We start from the raw sequence: 17328 nt of genomic DNA on the forward strand, positions 1-17328 counted from the left end.
CATCATGATTACTCAAGACCAACCAATGAAGTGGTGATCCATCCACCACCTTGAAAATGGATCTTATAATAGTCGTGCCAGTCGTTACTCCATGCCAGGCCGAAGTGGCGGTATAAGAAGGGTGGGACATCTTCATACCTTATACCACTACCACGACCATTGGGGAGTGTGAACTAACATGCAACATCCACCATGACTCCAAGGTTCTTTCCTCGGTGTCCACCATGTGAACTAGCCCAGAACCAGTACATCGTCGAGATCTCAACCACCTTGGCGGGAAGTGCATGCAAGATCTGGCCGGCGATGAAGAGAGGTGAACACCGTCATGCCTGAAACTTGGGGGAGCCCCCAGCACAACCAGGCCCAACCTGCTCAGAGATCCTCCCCTGACGTAGGCCACTGCCCATAGCATTGGCATAGTGTTTTTGTTGGAATTTACCTCGACTCTGAAACTAATCTTTTCAGTTGAAACTTCTCCTAGTTCCAGTTGCAACATGGTTTCCAGTCCCTTCCTATGTAAATATGAAAATGTCGAGGAAGAAAACTCAAAATTAGAATACATGACTGACTATGCATGGTAAATGAGCAATTTATTTTGTAACTACGATGCAAAACACATGATCTGGAGTTCGATGGCGTATCCAGGTTGTTGCCCTAGTTTGATTTGTTCAATGGCAATGGTTTCACCTTTGGTGAGCCACCTTGGAGGTTTTTAAAACTGCATATCAGCAATGGAGCAGCATCGGGCTCGGGTGAGGAGGTGATCCATCATTTTATTTCTTTCGATGGCTGCTGTGGTCGTACCAGAGACAGGTGACATGCGTTGGTGTCAAGCTCAGAGATTTCTTCCGTCTTGATTGTAATTTTCTTTCTTAGCTAGTGTTCCTTCGTGCAAAGGCTAGCGTTCTGCTGTCTTTTCAGTTTTTTCAAGTCGGTGCTTACGTGACTTGTACTATGATCTACATAAATGAGACGCGTATTACCATGAAAAGAGAGAAGAAAATGAAGATATACTATAAGAGTAGAGGATGGCTTGCCATTGTTGGCTCGAGCAGTGCACTGAGTGCCTACATAACCATAAAGGACGCTGGCTAGGGAAGGATTTACATGAATTCAAAATTGATATAAGATCCAAAGGTCTAGAGCATTCATATGGAAAAACTACCTAAGGGCTCCTTTGATTCAAAGGAATTCTATAGGATTTCTGGAGGATTGAAATCCTCAGGAATTTTTCCTATGTTGGCCCTCTCATTCATAGGATTCGATCCCATAGGTATTTTTCCTATGGAATCTTTTATACTACATTTCATGGGAAATCTAACAACCACTCCAACTTCTTTTTACCATTCCTTTGTTTTCCATGTGGCATTAATCACTCCTTGCTAATCCTATAAGATTCAATTTGGCATGCCACCCCAATCCTATACTTTTCCTATTCCTACATTTTCAAAATCCTGCGAATCAAAGAGGTCCTAAGCGGCTGACTCCGAAGTAAGAACAATTCCTCATGTGCATTGGCTCAACTGTAGTCTAGCACATCATCGGTAGTTAATAGTGATGTCATCAGAACCACTCCAGGTAGCAAACCAAGGCATCCACTGGTCAAACACATGCATTATGTACTATGTGCTATTTATTATAAGAAATCATTTTTTGTTATCAACTACAAATCACACATGAGTTGCCAATCAATGGTTGACACATAGGAGCATGAAGGACATATTTCTCTATGAAAGAATAAAGAAACGAGCAGTCGCAGGAATCAAATGTCGTCCGTAGGGTTTCTCAAAAAAATTGTCGTCTGTAGGCATCCCATAGACACTCCTAATACACACAACCACATTTAAAAAAAATCCACATCCACATATATGTTACAAGCTTATGCTCTAGAGCTCTCTACTATATATTTATAGATACTTAAATGGATGCAAATGCTTTTAAAAACATTACATAGGATGACATGTTTTAATTCATGAGATAATATGACTTTGGTTTTATTATTTCACTTACATATAATAAAATTGAATTGAATGGTAGATTTTCGCAATCTCTCGAGTAAAAATTAAAAATAATAAAGTAACATAACTTTTTTTGTAAAATATCATGCACACTAATTGCAACAATAAAAGTAAAACATGTAAGATGAAACAATTGTATAGTTGCGTGCTTGATCCTGCTGATTGTAATAGATAATGTAATATTTTTGTTTGTATATTAACAAAATATGTTATAAACAAGTAAAGAAATTTGGTATTAATATATATAATTATTAATTTCGACTCACCTTAGTGACTTAAGTGCCATGTGCTTCTTGTGGGTACAATGTGAGGAAAACTATGTTACAACTCATCTCTAGATCTTCTCAACAAGAAGTAACTAAAATATGATCGAACAAAACATGCATTGTTCTTTTGCTACTTGATTAGGTGACAATAATAGTAATGTTACATATAAATGATAAAATGTTAGAACTCTTACACATGATATTATATGTAACTAATTAATTGGATGAGTATATACCTATGACAATGAAGATCAAGATATTAATGATAAAAGTGAGATTTCTACCTACCATTGTATTACTTTTGGTTTCTGAAATACATAATATGATAAATTAATAATTTTTTATACTAATGGAAAAAATGTTTAATTAAAATAAAATATATTTAAGCGCATGCAATACGAAAGGTGATAAGAACTTCATATCTTTATGTTGTAAAACAATTATGATATGTAGTTTTTAGGACAAAAGAGTAGTCCAAAATATGTCTTACTGTCGGAAAATACAAAAATATATGAAGCAAATATTAGATTCCCACTATGCATGACAAGAATGAGTACACAAAACTTCAGTTGTATGACACTAGTAAAAATTCACAGAGAAATGGAATAATAACTAAGTAGTTGAAATCCAGTCATGTTAAAGTAGAGGACAGAACAAAGCTGAAAATGAATATTGGCCTACTCTATTTACAAAAGTTTAGTACAAAATTCTTCTTGATTTTAGTATTAAGAGCCTTCTGCGGTGAACCATGAAATTTTAAGCTAGAAAATGAAATATATCAAGTATTTATGTTGAAAACAAAGCAAACTTTTATAAAAATGCCAAGAGAGTTTTTTTAATGAAATTCAAAAAGATCCCCTTTAAAATGCAGGGAAAAAACAAAAAAACAAGTAAATATAATTTATTATGAGAATGCAACATTTAGTCGTAGTGCACACACAATATTTGGCATGTCCAATGGAAGTTTAAAATGTGATCATGCATGATAAATTTTAATTCATTAGAAGTACAAAACTACCAACACAAAGCCCATTGACCGAGATTTTAATCTCCACATCCACTGATTGTCAAGGGAGGCAACAACTTTGGAAAGGTGAGGAATGAGCTAAGAGGCGGACTGGCATCAAGAAGGAGGTGAAATCAACAAGCAATCAAGGCATATAGAGGCGGTGAATACAAGTGAGAATCGAACAACAAAGATTGAGATGAAGCCGAGGCACATGGTGAGTGCGCGAAGAGCAGCGTGAGTGATATGACAATATGAAAAAGAGATGGAAGCAGGTTTGCACAAAACATAGATGGTAGCAGTCAATGGCGGTGCCAAGGCTCTAGTCTTGTGTAGTCAATTCAAATTCGTGTGGTCAAATATATGTCTTTGTATGAGTTTTGTAAATTTTTTTGCATGATTTTCAACTTATATATGAGATTTTTTGCCAAAAAACTGAGTATTCAAGTGACCATACAACCAGCATGTGGCTTCGCCACTGGCTGTAGTAGAGAAAGGGCTTGGCAGACGAGTCCTAAGGTAGAGCTACAATAAGCGTTAAATAGTAAATGTAAGAACCAATAGTTCAGAGCTGTCATCCGAGAAACTGACATGTCGGCCACTCCAAACTAGTAAGTGTGACTCTAGCAGAGTCGTCATATAAGTTCGAACGCCCTAATAAGTACTTGTATGGTGATTGTCTTAAAAGTTGGTCAAGAGGATTCTCTATCCCGTGCTCCATCACCATAATTTTTGGAGGGTGCTCCAAATCCAGTCCACCCGCCTTGATGTTTGGAGAGTTGGGGTGATTTTGGACCGCTCCATCCCAGAAACGGCTTGGTGTAAGAGACATTTCCTATCCCACTCCTCTTTCCACCCACAGGTCTTGCTGACGATGCCATTGACTCTGCCCTAACCCATGGGTACCATTCCGGCTTATGGCGTGAGGCACCAAAAATTATTGAGGTCATAGACCTCTTCTTCTTTGGAGTTGGATGACGACGAGGAAGATGATGGTGGAGAGGAGAGAATACCAAGAAGTCCCACTTTGCCGTCTAGCATGGGGTGATCCAATGGGAGGAAGAGATCGAAGGGGATGGTGTGAGCGATGAAAGACAAAATCAATGAGTTGGTCAAGTCAAGGAAGGAGTCGGCGGAGAAGAGGAAACAATAAATGTTGGAGCTCAAGGAGAGGAGGTTATAAGAGAAGAAGGCGAGGTGAAGGGCTATGCACGAAAGTAAAAGAACCAAGAAAGTGATGAAGACACGTATGCCTCAGTTTGATAAAAAAAATGATTATTGCGAGAGAAGATAGCCAAAGTGAACCAACTGATAATGTTGGATCCAAATACCATGGATGTCACATCAAGATCGTTTTGAGATATGAATCGAAGATCGTGCGTTCAGGATGTAACGAAGCCGCCAATACAGGAGTAGGGAACGGTGCATACATGCGGGCCGGCCACATATGATTTGTACATGTAGGTTGAATGTGTGCATGATTCTTCATCTTTTGTTCATGCGATTTTCCTAATAATTTCATAAAGAAATCTAAGCATGACTGTTTTCAAATGAAATGCCGTACATCCAAGCGTGTGATGTTGAAAGATGAAATAAGGAGAGATAATTTGAGGATTGAGATATGACGACTATGTGTTTGCACATTATCTCCGCAGCCTTCGAAAATTACGGAAGGTGCTCCAAAACGATTTTGGAGGCTACGGACACATAAAGAACTCGCTAGGGTTGCTCTAAGAAGAGGTCTCGCCCAACAGTGTTCCACCACGTCATGAGCAGTGACTGGGTGATGTCATGTGCAGGACCTTTCTCGGCAGCAAACCGAGTTAAATCCCGTGTCCACCATGATTAAAGGTGCACTAATGGTACTGAAAGAAGGAAGATATGAACGGCAATCTCCAAGAAGTGCGACTTAGCAATGGCTGGTCCTGACGAAGTCCTCCCACCACTAAACTAACCAGCCCGGCCACGTCCCCGCCTTCTCTCTCCTGGTTCCCGCACAGAGCCAACCCCCACTCCCACCACACCACGGCAGCCATGAGAAATTTCGCCGCCCCAGCAAGCAGCTCAGCGTCGTCGCCCCGTGTCAACCATGACATGATCCGCCTCCCGCTCGTGCTTCCCCATATATACATGCGAGAGCGCACGCGCTCACACCTCCCCTCACCACCAACCCACAGACCACACCTCAATAAGTTCGGCGATCAGCTCAGCTCCCATCCCAGCTGTGACTACAAGCAAGCTAGCTTCTCCGGCCACGCGCCCAGTCGAGCAGCTGGCTAAGGATCTCGCCGGCGGCTTTAGTCGTTATTAGGGTCTTCTTCGTAAACTTACCCGCCGAGGCTGGCCGTGGCCGGCCGGGGTAAAGTGTAAGGCGGCGCCATATATACGCCGGAGACTGTCATATGGCCGACGGGCTGCCTCCGGGGTACCGTTTCTACCCCACGGAGGAGGAGCTGATATGCTTCTACCTGCGCAACAAGCTCGACGGCAGCCGCGGCGACATAGAGCGCGTCATCCCCGTCGTCGACGTCTACTCCGTCGACCCCTTGCAGCTCTCAGGTAGGACCATCGATCATCATATACGGATTCCTACGTACGTACAGTGCGTTGCGTCATGCTGCCTCTTACCTGCGCACATACGCAGAGATCCACGAGAGGCTGCGCGGCGGCGGTGGCGGTGAGGGGGAGCCGTGGTTCTACTTCTGCGCGCGGCAGGAGCGGGAGGCGCGGGGCGGGCGGCCCAGCCGGACCACGCCGTCGGGGTACTGGAAGGCGGCGGGCACGCCCGGGGTCGTCTACTCCGCCGACCGCCGGCCCATCGGGCTGAGGAAGACCATGGTGTTCTACCGAGGCCGCGCGCCGTCCGGGACCAAGACCAAGTGGAAAATGAACGAGTACAGGGCCTTCCAGCACGAGCACAACGACGACGCCGCCGGCGCACCCACGGCAACCGGGGGTCCCCACGCCGCTGCGCCACCGAACCTCCCTCCGCAGGTAATACTCGATGCCACTCATATGTGATATGTCCATCTCCATATGTATCAGACAGACATGGCTGTCACTTTTGTCGCCGGATAAGTGCCCAAAAGCAGCTCGCAACTAGCAATTTATCTAGGCATAGGTTTCGGATTGTGTGTGTGCTGTGCTTATAGATAGTGCCAATTAACCGGGATGCTCATCATCACAGCCCCACCTACATCAACATGCATGTTATTCGTCTTTTTATCGTCTTACATGTTACATCTTGGCATGCAAGTTGCTGATACGCTATTCATCCATATATGTGAGATTGAGAAACTTAATTATTGTTCGAATCTGTAGTCTGATGTGAACTTGTGTTGTTTTGTAGCTGAGAAGCGAGTTCAGCTTGTGTCGACTCTACACCAAATCGGGGACACTGAGGCAGTTCGATCGACGGCCGGTTGCAGCGGCTGCACGCGGTGACATTCCGGGGCCATCCACGGCAGCCACCGCGTCGCCCGACGACGGTGACGGCTCCGGTGGATCCATGCAGCCGCTTGAGGAGGATCTGATGGAAGGAGCTGGCGGTGATCCATACGGAGACGATATAGCCACATTGGCTGCTCTTCTCTACTGGTCTACGGACTAGATTATGCATTCGTTTCAACAGATCGAATCTTGAGCAGTTTCGTCTCCATTGACAGATTATGCTCTATCTAAATCTTAAAACATAAAATTCTGGACAAAGAATGATCTATGAATTTGAGCACTAGCTAGTTTGTACTACGAATTTGTAACAGGGAAAAGGGGGAGAAGGGAAGTGACTATTTCTTAGTCGACTTATTTGAAATAACCATTTACCAATGGACATGCATATCCATTTGATGAAGACCTCATCCTTGTGCACTTGCACGCACTGGTTACATCCGATGGTTCTAAGCATCGACTTCGAAAAATAATAATCGAGAAGGGGGTTTGCCCCAACTTCTGCAATAGAACGATGCATACGAATAATATTATTAAAAAGCAAAGGTTCCGGTACAAATCATCCTGTCATGATCAAAGAACAAATCAGGCTCATCAAGAGCTAAACAGAAGAATAAGAGCCACAACCGGCCGGTAAACTGAGATAGGAGCACTACAAGCCTATCTTATTACATGACCGCCATCCAAATCAGTTGAAAATAGCCCGTGCTACTATTTTCCATCGGGTAGATCCAGTAACCAAACGCTCCCTGGCCTCCGTCGGAGTGAGTAGCGATCACATACGGAGCAATGCAGTGGCCCGGAAAATAACCTGCAAAAAATGAATATTTGTTGTTCTGATAAAGACCAAATCATTTCTGCAGTTTCCAAACTGCCCATAATAAAGCACATACTCCTACACGAGTATGTCTCGCTGTTTCAAGATCTATCCCATCTAGCCACGTCCCAAATAACGTGGTGATAGAATTTTGTGGCGATCTTAGTTGCGTCGGCGACCAACATGTGATTTGATGGTTAGGAGGACAATGGTATCTCCATTCCACCAGAGTTCAACTCCTAGATTTGATATTGGTGCTCGCATTTTTTTAAATTTATTTCAGGCATTTCGATGATGTGCGTTCAGTGGGAGGAGATGTTCCCGTCAACTATGAAGGCATCTGTGGCGACTTCGTCAATCTCAAAATAAAATGTCAGCTCGGTCTCTCGGAGGTGCTCATAGTGGTACGACGTGCGTGCCTTCATAGAAATGATTGTATGTGTGTATGTTGAATGTCTGCGTCTGTACTATATTAAACGAAACCCCAGTTGCCTCAAGGAATAACAAAGGGGGGGGGGGTCTACCTTTGATCTCAAAACGATTTCCAAGTTTAATTTTGATCTTTAAACTATGAAATCAGAGAAGTTTGACTTCTAGCTTTCAGAACAATTTAGATATGGCCCCTTATCTAGCTCCGGTTTCACACATTCTGTAAACCAGTAAAATTAGAAGTAAAAAAAAGTAAACACTATGATACAAAAGAGAAATTCGCAGGGACACGCACTGGCCGCACATGCACATTGTGGCCCGCCAAGTGCCTCGCATTTCTGAGGGGTGGGATGGGGGCGACGGGAATTCTAAAACAAGATCATTTTACCGAGTACAAAAACTTGATAAAAACGAACAACAAAGATAAATCAATAATAAGTTTCTACCGAGTTTTATCAAGTTCCATATGGACTAGCTTATATCAAGTTTTAATATTTGAAACCTGATGAATTTCTTTGTTGTTCTTATCAAATTGTAATACTTGAAACTTGGTAAAAACAAATTCTTAAACTGTATTCAAGAATGGTCCTGTTTCAAAGTCCACGTCACAAGGAACACGAATATGCAAACAAAACATAAATTAGACTTTCAGTTCAAAAATATATAATAGGTTCAAAATTGGAAGTCAAATGAAAAAAAAAACGAGAAGTGAGGTGGGTGGAGTATGCAATATGTGACAAAAGCATGCATGCATGGGACCCAAGTAATGAAAGGCTTAGCCATGCAGGAGATCAGCCAATTTTCCGCAGATGCTACAGATCCTCTCTCTAAGATAGGAAAATATCCTAGATGAGTTAGTACAAGGAAAAGGACATGTTAGAAATGGACCTGACAGAAAAACTGGAAATAATGACCTAGCTTTTATGAAATATCACTATATTTACTTCTTTTTATTAATGATCCCAAAAATATTTTTCCATTATCTATTTTTTGGATTTTCCAATATTTATTGGCAAACTTATGTATTTTACAAATTTATCATGATTTTAAAATATTTGAATATTTAGTAGTTTTCTTCATGGTTCTTGAATTTTTTTGTTACAATATCCCCTTTCTCCATTAGAGTCTCACCTGCACGAAAATAGTGCCATGCATGACGTCAATTAAACTATTATTAGAGCATCTACAGTCGGAGTTGGCAAATCTAACACCCTATACGTCCACGGATACGTCTAGGCACACCCGCGGACACTAACCAGGCACTCCCTAATTCCGAGCCTTCACACCAGTGTATCTCATATTCCGAACCCTACATCCATACAAATTCACGCAACTAGTACATAGATCACAAAACAATCAAAATCAACAGGAAATGGACATATAAACTGGTACCGAACGGGCATAATTCACATAAACATCACCAAAAGATCACCAAACGGCGAAATCATACAGTTCAATGATCTGGCACATTGTAACTACATACTACAACTAGATTATAAACAGGAGAGGGCGAGCTTCACCATTTCCTCGCCGGCCCTTTGCTCGTTCGGTCGCCGGCGCATCTGTAGGAGTCCGTGGCAGGAGGTGGATCCACGTCGGACCCGTCGGAGGAGGAGGAATAGGAGATGACGATGTAGCCTTGCAAGCGCCGGACAACGCGGTCTTGCTTGCGCTTGAGCTTGGCCACCCTCGCCACCTCTGCCCTGCCTCCGCCGCCTCCCGCTCGGATTGCTCAATGTTGAGCCAGAGATGCTTGGCGTTGATCCTCTGGAGTCGTTCGGCCTTCGTCTCCGCCTCAATCAGTGACCGGCGGCACACCCACTCGAGGAGACGGTCTTCCTCACGGGGCACCTGGTGGCGATGGACGGACTGCGCAGACGCGTCGGACCTGCCCACCATCTCCATTTACCTCTGCCTCTCGCGGCGGGTGGCATGTGCCTCCGACTCCGGAGTCCGCATTCGCGGCATCGGCGGAGCGGGCACTAGAACACAGTGCTGCCCGCACGGAGCAACGGCCGGAGGTGGAGGAGGCCGTCGGGCGGGAGGAGCAGATCAGGCAGGCCTTGCAGATCTGCGCGCGGGGTGGCAAGGGCCGGTGTCGGCACAGCGGCGACGGGCGGCAGGTGGCGTGCACCGGACCCGGAGCTACGGCATGTACCGACACGCGAGCGCTTGAGCGCGATACGGAGCGCCAGCTCCTCCTCTTCTCCGGAGCTGCCGTCGGAGTGGCTGCCAGTGCTGGACATGCTCGTCGGTGCTAGGGATTTGGCCGATCGGGGAAATGGGAGCATCGGGGAGGGGAGCGGAGCGAAGTGGAGTGAGCTAGGGTTTCTGCCGAATGTGGGGTTTTATGGGGTCGGGTGGGCCAGCCGTGGGCCGAGCTGACGTGGCGAAGGCCGCCTTATATCCGCCCTACATTTGAGACGGATATACGGGTGCTAGTCAGCCCGGTCGTTTGAGTCCCGTTTGAGAGCTTCTGTTGGGTCGGTTTTTTTTTTGTGAACGGTTAGCGGACGGCCTGCCCGGACGTATGAGACGAATATAGGGCGCCCGGCTGTAGATGCTCTTACCTAGGTGACGGACAAAACCTATAAAGGTTTAGAATGTTGAGTGCCTAGTTAGATTGATTAAAGTACATGGACCACAAGTACATTTTTCCATAATTAAACATTCTTCTCTCAATAATACTACGCCATTTCCGGTTTATTAGGCCTGCACGTATTCTTAAATTGACTTAACCAATATAATAGAAATAATATAACCCAAAAATTATACCACTACAAAATATACCATTTAAAGTTTCTAATGATATTTTTTGTGATATATAAATTATACTAGGTTGATCAAATTATTAATCTAGGGATACGCGTAGGCGTGATTAACCGGAAAGAAGGTACTCCTTCTGTCCCAAAATATAAGAATATTTTTAACATTAGTGTAGTTCCAACAACATTTTTATATTATGGAATGGAGGGAGTAGTATGCTTCTGCCAAACATGTGGCACGAATCACTCCAGCCCTCTAACGTTATTTACAACTAAAGTTTTCATCCGAAAAAGAAAAACAAACCTAAAAAGAACTGAAACTTGCCATCCAAAAAGAAGTTGGCATGCTTGACAACTAAGCTGGCCATCCCACGTCACTAAACTTGCCATAAAAAACGTTTGGAGTTGCATGTTCGTGCCACATGTGTGGCCCTTATCAGGGTCCAAGATTTAGTCTTCGCATAATGTTCATGGCACTTATCAGGGTCCAAGATTTAGTCTCCGTATAACGTTCAACTAAGTCGGTAACTATTTTGATATTTCGAATCATCTATGGCAAGGCTTGAGATTGGAATGGGGCACATATATAATGTATCATATATTTATAGTTGTGAGTATTCAGAAGACAGACGTAGTCAAATATCCGAAAGTTTCACTTCTACATATATGACAAGTTTTTGAGAACTAGATGCACATATTGATTTTTGTGATAAATGAATATATTAATAATCTCTTCTTTTATGCAAATATTTATAATTTTATGTTGATGATCTCCCTCTCTCTTTTTTGTAAGATTCTTTGATTAGAAAAGAAATGTACTCCCTCCGTCTCAAAATAAGTGTCTCAACTTTGTACTAGATGTAGTGCAAAGTTGTACTAAGGTTAAGACACTTATTTTGGGACGGAGGAAGTACAAGTGAATGAGTCGATATGGAGGGCAATATATCCGCCTCATTTATCTAAATTTGTATTGGATCTTGCTAGAATGCTACACCAAAGTCTCATGTCTTCGGGGTTTGAGTTCACTGAAAGACCTGGTTTCCGCCAAAATTAGTTTGGTCGGCAAGACCGCGACAGCATCTTGTTGCATGCGTTGCATGAAACCAGCGTGCACAAAAGAGAAGCCATCAATGGTAGGCAGTCTCCTCATCCTTTGACAAATCGAGCCACTGAATGTTCAGGGGGGGAAGATAGAGAAGATTGGTTGGACCGGAGCGGCTTCACCGTCTGCCAACAATCTCGTTCACATCAGTCTTGTCTGCTTCCCGTCACGTGTACAAAATGCTCATGATCCACACAGTAAGTTCCATGCATCGGCCGCGGGTCTCTCTAATTGGAAACGTGCCTAGATAAGTTGCGGCCAGACTCTGATAGCGGCAGGTCAAGTCCACGTATATTGTTATTTTACAACAAAACTTCTAACTCTTTCCGGAAGTCCTTTTAGTGGATGATCTTTGATCGTATTCGCTGCACCGGCTCCGGTAGGCATGCAAATTTGGAATCTTGAAGGTACCCTCCAACCTTCTTTAGTTCAACTAAATGAACTAAAATTTTGGAATTCACTTCATTTTTAAGATTTAATTCAATTGGTGAACTAAGTAATGTCCAAGGGTTCTATAAAGATTCCAAATTTGCATCCCTAGACTCCGGGATTCTTCCGGCAATTTGATGAGCACATGCGGCACATGTCCATAAAACCCCCGCGCCTTTTTTATTAAGAAAGGATTGTCCAAAAAGGAATATATGTGTTGACACCAGATTTCGGCATGGTCGAAAACATAATTAAGAAGGCCTTAAATAGAAAAGTGTTTAAAGTGGTAAAGTTCCGTATCGTCAAAAGGAGAAACTTTGATATTTGGATCATAGTCATCCGGTCTTATCTCTAAGGCCGAAGTTGTGTTCGAAGTACTGAGATTTTGTATTCAGAACACTAATAGTCTGATTACACCCTCAAGACAGCCACATATGGAAAAACTTTCTACATGAATTGTCTTTGTCTCGTCGAAACGGTCGATTTTAATATAAAAATCGTCCCAATACGAGATCGTATGTAAAAGTTACAGCCATCGGAATACAGCCCTATTACGAGCCAAAAGTGGCGCGCCCCACCACACACCCTGTCTAATGGGTAGCGCGAATAATTGCCTATTTTACGCGAGCGATTTGTCCCTCAAGATGACCTCTGATCAGAAAACATTCAACATGAAAGTTGTTTGTCTCGTCGATACGGTCAAGCTTGCTTTTGGGCTTGTTTCCATCCAAGGTCGTTTACCACCTCAAAAATTACCCGCAAGGTCCAGTCAATTTAAACCCAACAGTTTTGGAAAGTTCAGACAAAACCAATCCGAATTTGACTAGGGTTTTGGACGTGAATCCAAGCCTTTTCCTTGACGGGAAGTCCAGCCGCCTCTTATATACCTAAGGGGTGACGGCTGATTGAACAACACACAATCGAACAAATCATCTACCACTTTTTATCTTTTATCTTTTCTCCTTAACCCTAATTCTTCTTCTTCCTCGTTCATCGTCTGTTCTCGGGAAGTCCAGCCGCCTCTTATATACCTAAGGGGTGACGCCGATTGAACAACACACAATCGAACAAATCATATATCACTTTTTATCTTTTATCTTTTCTCCTTAACCCTAGTTCTTCTTCTTCCTCGTTCTTCGTTTGTTCTCCTTGTTGTAGGGCGGTGAACCTCGAGGCCCTAGGGGCGATCAGGTCGACCTAGGGCAGCCATAGCCGCCGCGCGCCATGACGGGGTCCCTCCCGGGCGTGTGTGGTTTTGGGTCCACAAAAGCACCCGCCGGATTGCTTGCGTACCGCGCTTCCGGACGGGTCTCCTTCGACGTGAGCTGCGGTGCATCACCCTCGACGTTGGAGGTACACGATGACGTGTTCGTGTGCGAACACACTTTTTGGCGACTCCGCTGGGGACGAAGCTTCGAACGGTCTCCGGCTCGTTCTTGCTACGAAGAGATCGTCATCTAGGATTTGGCATCTACGAAGGTAATATGAATAACCAATTCACTTATGTAGATGCAAATAATGCATATGTCGTTGCTAGATCGTATAATGAGCATAATGTATCAGCTAGCCCTATCAACCATGCATCTAATTATGTGCAACAACCAATTCAGAATAATCTTCATGCTTCAACTTCATATAATTTCAGCAACATGCAACATATGTATTCCAACTCCCATGCATCGGCAACCCCACAAAATCTATATGCCAATGAACAACATAATGAGTTCGGTTAATCAAGTTGAGACACCCTGTGACGCCCCCGATTTGACCGTACACTAATCATACACGCAAATGTGTACGATCATGATCAAGGACTCACGGAAAGATATCACAACATAACTCTAGACACGAAATAAAATAATACAAGCTCTATATTACAAGCCAGGGGCCTCGAGGGCTCGAATACACAAGAGTCAGCGGAAGCAACAATATCTAAGTACAGACATAAGTTAAACAAGTCTGCCTTAAGAAGGCTAGCACAAAAGCAACAACAATCGAACAGGCAAGGCCTCCTGCCTGGGAGCCTCCTAACTACTCCAAGTCGTCAGCGGTCGTCACGTTGTAGTAGGCATCCTCGGGGTAGTAGTAATCATTAGTGGTGTCGTCTGGCTCATGGGATCCGTCATCTGGTCGCAACAAACGGGTATATGGGAAAAAGAGGTAGCAAAGCAACCGTGAGTACTCATCCAAAGTACTCGCAAGACTTACATTAGATCTAAACTAGGTATGCATATGTATCAAAGGAAAAGGGTTGTATCTGTGGACTAAAATGCAGAATGCCAGAAAAGAAGGGGAAAGCCTAGCCCATCCAAGACTAGCATCTTCAGGCATCTTCAAGCATCTTGTAGCATATAGAAGAGTACAGATCGACATAATGTAAAGTAGTAATAGTGTTATCAACCTCGGCCGGCGATCCTTTCTCGACTCCCTGCGAGAAAGCAATCCCAGAGCCATACTATCCATTTCTCATAACCATGTCTCATCTCAAGTATCCAGTTCTAGTTGTATCGATCGGGATACAACTCCAAGTGTCTGTTACCGTAGGACAGGCTATTGATAGATGTTTTCTTTCCTGCAGGGGTGCACCAACTTAACCACCACGCTCGATTAACTCCGGCCGAACACACTTTCCTGGGGCATGCCCGGCCTCGGCCAAACAATACGCCGCAACCTGACCTAGGCTTAATAGAGAGGTCAAGCACGCCAGACTAAACCTATGCCCCCAGGGGTCTTGGGCCATCGCCCCGGGAACTCCTGCACGTTGCGCGGGCGGCCGGTGAGCAGACCTAGCTACCTCCTTAAAAGGTAGGAGCTTACTAGTCCAACCTGGCGTGCGCCGCTCAGTCGTCGACGTCTAATAAGGTTTAGTTGATGCATACGACGCAGAACGCCCATACTATGCCCACGTGATGGTTAGCGCTATCAGGCCAGAGGCCCCTCGGATCAAATATCCAAATCGTAGTGGATTAGGAACGCCCGGTAACAAGCAGAGACTCACGAAAGATGTGACCCCGTCGCCCCGTCTCGAGTACTTGCGGCAAGGGCTAAGAATGCGCGGCCACGCCTCGTAAGTATCTCGCGGGCACCTTCCAGGTCAACCCGACTCCACATCACTCGCTATTAAGCTCGCGCGGGTACCCCTCAGGGTCGACCCATCCTTAGTAACATGGCTCAGTGTAAAGTCATAGTAACCATAGTAACTGTGTGTCTAACACCAAGGGGAAAACTCGAGGAATCACCCTCGGTGAATTCCACTCGATGTTATCATCAAGGTGAACGTAAGAGGATCCACCCTCGAGGTTCACACTTGAGGGGTTGCACGACAGAGCCGTAACAGAAGTGGTTAAGGAAGAAATCACCCTCGATGACCTCGACCATATAGCTACACTATAGAGATCTCATCTGGAGTGATGTAAGAGGTTCCACCCTCGGCACTCGATGGTAACTCTGCAGAGTCGTACAGCTAGGGGGGTGATGTGCGGTGTCGGGGCCTAGACGTCGATCATGTTGATCGAGTCATCGAGCATAAAGCGGGGCAACTGGGACAAGGTGGGGGTCACTGATGGATCACTAACCAACCTATACTAAGCAGTTTAGGATAAGCGGGTAAGGTATGAAAGCAGGTAACAAAAACAGGCTATGCATCAGAGTAGGATCATATAGAAAGCAGTAGTAGCTCTAATGCAAGCATGAGAGGGAAAGAAATGGGCGATATCGGAATGCTCAAGGGGGGTTTGCTTGCCTGGAAGCTCTGCTGAAAAAGAAGAAGTGTCGTCGTCGACGTCGATGTAGTCGATCACAGGGGCATCAGCAGCGGTCTCGGGGTCTACCGAAGAGAAGAGGGGGAAGAAAAAGTAAATACAGAGCAAACAGATGCATCACTAAGCATTACATGACGACAGGCAGAGCTAGGGTTGTCCTAACATAGTACTACACGTTGTAGATGTTGGAAATATGCCCTAGAGGCAATAATAAAAGCATTATTATTATATTTCCTTGTTCATGATAATCGTCTTTATTCATGCTATAATTGTGTTATCCGGAAATCATAATACATGTGTGAATAATAGACACCAACATGTCCCTAGTAAGCCTCTAGTTGACTAGCTCGTTGATCAACAGATAGTCATGGTTTCCTGACTATGGACATTGGATGTCATTGATAACGGGATCACATCATTAGGAGAATGATGTGATGGACAAGACCCAATCCTAAACATAGCACAAGATCGTATAGTTCGTTTGCTAGAGTTTTCCAATGTCAAGTATCTTTTCCTTAGACCATGAGATCGTGTAACTCCCGGATACCGTAGGAGTGCTTTGGGTGTACCAAACGTTACAACGTAACTGGGTGACTATAAAGGTATACTACGGGTATCTTCGAAAGTGTCTGTTGGGTTGACACGGATCGAGACTAGGATTTGTCACTCCGTATGACGGAGAGGTATCACTGGGCCCACTCAGTAATGCATCATCATAATGAGCTCAAAGTGACCAAGTGTCTGGTCACGGGATCATGCACTACGGTACGAGTAAAGTGACTTGCCGGTAACGAGATTGAACGAGGTATTGGGATACCGACGATAGAATCTCGGGCAAGTAACATATCGATTGACAAAGGGAATTGTATACGGGGTTGCTTGAATCCTCGACATCGTGGTTCATCCGATGAGATCATCGTGGAGTATGTGGGAGCCAACATGGGTATCCAGATCCCGCTGTTGGTTATTGACCGGAGAGTCGTCTCGGTCATGTCTACATATCTCCCGAACCCGTAGGGTCTACACACTTAAGGTTCAGTGACGCTAGGGTTGTAGGGATATGTATATGCAGTAACCCGAATATTGTAGTCCCGGATGAGATCCCGGACGTCACGAGGAGTTCCGGAATGGTCCGGAGGTAAAGATTTATATATGGGAAGTCCTATTTCGGCCATCGGGACAAGTTTCGGGGTTATCGGTATTGTACCGGGACCACCGGAAGGGTCCCGGGGGCCCACCGGGTGGGGCCACATGGGCTGTAGGGGGTGCACCTTGGCCTACATGGGCC

At 44.5% G+C, this 17328-nt stretch overlaps 1 protein-coding gene across 1 annotated transcript; it reads left to right on the top strand.

The window, feature by feature from the left end:
* The first annotated feature begins 5291 nt into the window (after positions 1-5291).
* LOC123058821 (NAC domain-containing protein 90) lies at positions 5292-13480 on the top strand. Its single transcript, XM_044481494.1, has 6 exons — positions 5292-5849; positions 5935-6284; positions 6640-6838; positions 7861-7958; positions 10198-10343; positions 13438-13480. Exons 1-6 carry the CDS (start codon positions 5693-5695, stop codon positions 13478-13480), a joined length of 993 nt encoding a protein of 330 aa, XP_044337429.1. The 5' UTR covers positions 5292-5692.
* The last annotated feature ends 3848 nt before the right edge of the window (positions 13481-17328 follow it).

Source organism: Triticum aestivum, chromosome 3A (assembly GCF_018294505.1).
Source record: "Triticum aestivum cultivar Chinese Spring chromosome 3A, IWGSC CS RefSeq v2.1, whole genome shotgun sequence".
Lineage (NCBI taxonomy): Eukaryota > Viridiplantae > Streptophyta > Magnoliopsida > Poales > Poaceae > Triticum > Triticum aestivum.

What these genes read in the sequence shown, in the direction of transcription:
- LOC123058821 (XM_044481494.1), top strand. Translation starts at nt 5,693, where the DNA reads ATGGCCGACGGGCTGCCTCCGGGGTACCGTTTCTACCCCACGGAGGAG. An exon ending in CGACCCCTTGCAGCTCTCAG is followed by an intron (nt 5,850 to 5,934) that starts GTAGGACCATCG and finishes GCACATACGCAG; the next exon opens with AGATCCACGAGAGGCTGCGC. An exon ending in CACCGAACCTCCCTCCGCAG is followed by an intron (nt 6,285 to 6,639) that starts GTAATACTCGAT and finishes GTTGTTTTGTAG; the next exon opens with CTGAGAAGCGAGTTCAGCTT.